Source organism: Vulpes lagopus, chromosome 3 (assembly GCF_018345385.1).
Source record: "Vulpes lagopus strain Blue_001 chromosome 3, ASM1834538v1, whole genome shotgun sequence".
Lineage (NCBI taxonomy): Eukaryota > Metazoa > Chordata > Mammalia > Carnivora > Canidae > Vulpes > Vulpes lagopus.
The window spans coordinates 60,452,214-60,456,888 of NC_054826.1; the positions used below are offsets into that span (position 1 = coordinate 60,452,214).

The window sequence follows — 4,675 nt, forward strand, 5'->3', positions numbered from 1 at the left end:
AAAATGTCTATGGTTATAAAGAATATGTGAGATGATAGATAGATAGATAGATAGATAGATAGATAGATAGATAAAGGAATATATATATTTTTATCTGTAATGGAATATTACATAGCCATAAAAAAGAATGGGAACTTGCCATTTGCAACAACATGGGTAGAACTGAAGGGTACTATGCTAAGTGAAATAAGTCAGACAGGGAAAAACAAATGCCAAATGATTTCACTTATGTGTTGAATGTAAAAAACAAAACAAATGAACAAACACAAAAAAGCAGAAACAGATCCATAAATACAGAGAACAAAGAGATGATTGACAGAGGGGAGGTGTGTAGGGGGCATGGACAAAATGGGTGAAGGGGAGGAGGAAGTAAAGGCTTCCAGTTATGGAATGAATAAGTCACAGGGATGAAAGACACAACATAGGGAATATAGTCAGTGACATTGTTATAGCATTTTATGGTGACAGGTGGTAGCTATACTTTTGGTGACCATAGCAAGATGTGTAGAGTTGTCAAATCACTATATTGTACATTAGAAACTAACGTAAATGCTGTGTGTCAGCTTTACTTCAGTTTAAAAAAAAAAAAAGTCCATGGTTAAAAATTATTTAAAAGTTCAAAAATTAACATAAATTTAAAAGGCAAATAATACCAATATAGCATATGATATAGCATTATTATCTTTATAGCAATAGAGCAATGTGGAAATATAGCACTATTACCTTTGAGGTGCAAAGACCTCCTCCAAATGACTAATATTCACTAAAGCATCAGTAGATAAGAAGTGACCATTAGTGGATTATCCCTTCATATCCAATCCCCCTTCCTGCTTCCTCATGGCCTATGATTTCCACTGAAAGATCCACAAGGTTCTGGGGAGGCTGACTTCATTCCCTACCCTAAGGAGATCATGTGCCTTGGCTACCCTAATCAGTGCATCCCATTCCCAGCCATTGTAATGGACTGAGAAAGTGGCATGTGACCAAGCCAGCCGCAACAGAATCAATCTCAGAGTTTCTGAGATCAGGGACAAAGAAGCTCTTTCTTTCCTCCATGGACCTTAGTAGAGCCTCAGGAGCTTCTGGGAGAATGCTGGGACCTGCAGGAAGCACCACCACCACCACCATCCCCAGAATAAAGCCAACATTAGGAAGCAGAGCCAAAAAGTCAGCAGAGACAAGAAGAGGGCTCCGTGACTGTTTTTTGAATTCAGGATCAAATTTCACATAAAGCCAAACCTACTCCTGTTTAAATGTATTGAACAAAAATCTTATTTTTTTTTCTGGGTTTCTGTTACTTGCAAACAAAATAAATCAAACTAAATGAGCTAACTAAGCCTGAATGTGTAGAGAGCTCAAGCATGCCCCCAAGTAGAGGACATAGAGCAGATTTTTCATGTGACTCCTAAGGTGGTCAGGGAAGTTCAGGGAAGGCCAGTGCCATCAGGCTTCCCCTCCCTCAGAGAGTGAGTAGGGTCTCACCTGTGCTCTGATTTCTGCTGTGACTCATCTCTAGTCTCCCCACAGCTCCCTTCTCTCTCTCTCTCTCCCCCTCTGAGGGAATAGACTCAAATACCACTGAGTCCCTTGGAATCCCCACAGCAAGACAGGCTTCCCTCAGTATCATGACTCGTCTGCTCAGGAAGATGGTAAGACACCTGGAGGTAGGTACTCTTGGATTGTTTCAGTAAAGATCCAGAACCTCCAGTTTGAAAGTCCCTTCTCCTGCCCTAAGGTCAGAAAGCCTATCAGGGAATCTTCCAGCAGAATGCAGCCTCAATGGGGGTGGTCAAGAGTGGAGGCCAGTTTCACCCAACCATCTGGATATGGCCTCTTCAACTTCATCAGGGCAAAATGGGACCTTCTCTATACACCCAGAGAGGACCAAATTCTCAGTGACAGACCATTAAGTCAGAATACCAGTTGAGCAAACCCAATAGCCAATGCATTCATCCACAGTAATAGCCTGCTCTTTGTAGACCTGGAATGTTCATGCTCATATGCAGGATCCCTCTTGGTACCTCAGTCCCTGAAGTGGCCTAATGAGCATGATACCGGAGCCAATGAAGACTCAGATCCTCCCCCAGGCATGGGGGCACCTGGTGATCTGAGCTACTACTGCTCACTCGCCGCCTGTCCCTTCTCTTCCAGGCCCCTGAACTCTACCCCCAAAGTGTATTTTGCCAAATTCATCTCTAGGAATCCTGCTTTTTCTAAAACAGCTCTTTTCCATAATCACTTTTGTCTATTTTTTTTTAAGATTTTATTTATTCATGGGAGACACAGAGAGAGGGGGGGGGGGGCAGAGACAGGGAGAGGGAGAAGCAGGCTCCATGCAGGGAGCCTGACATGGGACTTGATCCCGGGACTCCAGGATCACGCCCTGGGCCAAAGTCAGCACTAAACCGCTGAGCCACCTGGGCTGCCCATTTTTGTCTATTTTCAAATTATTTCCTTTCCTAGTTGTTATTTTTTGCATTCTAATTGTATTTTGAGCATATTTGATACAATAAAAAGGATAAATGTAACAAATATAAGTTAAAATGCATATTAAAATGACCACCCCTCAACTCACCAGCCAACTAAGAGCTAGAACATCACCAGTAACTTGTATCCGCCTACTCCATCCTTCCCCCACAAAATAGCCACATCTTGCGTTTTTGCGTTTATCATTCCTTTATGCAAAAAACCATAAACAAATTCTACAATTCGAGTTATACTCTGCATAGTCTTCTACAGACTTGCATATTTCACTTAATACTATGTTTCTAAGGTGCGTTCATGTTCCAAATAGCTGAGTTTGTCCATTTAATTGCTGCATGTTATTTCTCTGTGTAAAAGTGTATCCTGGTTTATATGTCCATTCGCCTGTTGTCTGAGTTGTTGAGGGCTTTGTGCCATTCTAAACATGCTGCTATGAACATTTCTGCACATGTCAGCACACATGTGATGCCCATATGCAAGAGGCTCTCTGGAGTCTTTACCTGGAAAGGGCATGCCTGGGTCAGTGAATATTCAAATGTTCAACTTCAGAAGAAAATATCTAATTGTGTTCCCACATTCTCTCATTAAGTATGTAGTTGCCAGTATTATAGCACCCCATTACTTGCTCCTCAGTGTTTAAAAGGATTGATAATAAATCTCTACTCCCGCCTGTGGCATGCAGTGTCTTGCTGTGGATGGAGTATACCTCCCTGTCAAGAGACTTGCATTGACCAAGGGAACATGAAAAGAAGTGATGAGTACCTTATCTAAGCAGCAACTTTAAGAGCCACCACAAGGTTCTGCCTTTGTTCTTTTTCCCCGCTCTGCCATGAGATTATCATGTCTTAGAGGGGGGCTGTTCCACCACTCTGGACCCTTGGATAAAGATACATAGAATACTCTAGCTGCCATCTTGCGTCCCCGCGTGTGTGCGCCTAACCTCAGCTGGTCCGCCTGAGACCTCCCGAGCGCCAACCCTAGTCCCCCGCGCGGTCCCATTTGCGCTCCAACAAGATGAAAGAAACTATCATGAACCAGGAGAAACTCGCCAAATTGCAAGCACAAGTGCGCATTGGTGGGAAAGGAACTGCTCGCCGAAAGAAGAAGGTGGTTCATAGAACAGCTACAGCAGATGATAAAAAACTTCAGTTCTCCTTAAAGAAGTTAGGGGTAAACAATATCTCTGGTATTGAAGAAGTGAATATGTTCACAAACCAAGGAACAGTGATCCATTTTAACAACCCTGAAGTTCAGGCATCGCTGGCAGCGAACACTTTCACCATTACAGGCCATGCTGAGACAAAGCAGCTGACAGAAATGCTACCCAGTATCTTAAACCAGCTTGGTGCAGACAGTCTGACTAGTTTAAGAAGACTGGCTGAAGCTCTGCCCAAACAATCCGTGGATGGAAAAGCACCACTTGCTACCGGAGAGGATGATGATGATGAAGTTCCAGATCTTGTGGAGAATTTTGATGAAGCTTCCAAGAATGAAGCAAACTGAATTGAGTCAACTTCTGAAGAAGATAAAACTTGAAGAAGTTACTGGGAGCTGCTATTTTATATTATGACTGCTTTTTAAAATTTTGTTCATGGATCTGATAAAATCTAGATCTCTAATATTTTTAAGCCCAAGCCCCTTGGACACTGCAGCTCTTTTCAGTTTTTGCTTATACACAATTCATTCTTTGCAGCTAATTAAGCTGAAGAAGCCTGGGAATAAAGTTTGAAACAAGGTTAATAAAGTTCTTTGCCTAGGGAAAAAAAAAAAAAGATACATAGAATAGAGCTGTAGTCATTCTAGGTGACAATAGTTATAAGGAAGAAATAAACCACTGTTATAAGCCACTTAATTGGGGGCTGTTTGTTACTGCATCATAATACAGCAAAACCTGCCTGACACAAGAAATTCAATGAAAATTTACTGAGCATCTCTCACATGCCAGGCACAGTGCTGGGTTCTGTGAAAGCAATGATGGCCATGATAAACAAGGTCATGCCTTCCTGGGGTTCATACTACACAGGCAGAAGGTCCCAAAGGTCCCTCGAGATTTTCGTGTATAACTCCCAACAGCAAACTCCTCAGTTAAGACTCCTTCTGTCAGACAGGGTGCACTTGATAGAGAAATATAGAAATTTGTGGATTTTCATATGCAGAAGTCCAGGATTTAAACCTGAAGTAGGGATGGATC

General features: G+C 42.2%; 1 protein-coding gene across 1 annotated transcript; it reads left to right on the plus strand.

The window, feature by feature from the left end:
* The first annotated feature begins 3,400 nt into the window (after positions 1-3,400).
* Positions 3,401-4,228, plus strand: LOC121487492 (transcription factor BTF3-like). Its single transcript, XM_041749283.1, has one exon. It carries the CDS (start codon positions 3,499-3,501, stop codon positions 3,985-3,987), a length of 489 nt encoding a protein of 162 aa, XP_041605217.1. The 5' UTR covers positions 3,401-3,498; the 3' UTR covers positions 3,988-4,228.
* The last annotated feature ends 447 nt before the right edge of the window (positions 4,229-4,675 follow it).

What these genes read in the sequence shown, in the direction of transcription:
- LOC121487492 (XM_041749283.1), top strand. Translation starts at nt 3,499, where the DNA reads ATGAAAGAAACTATCATGAACCAGGAGAAACTCGCCAAATTGCAAGCA.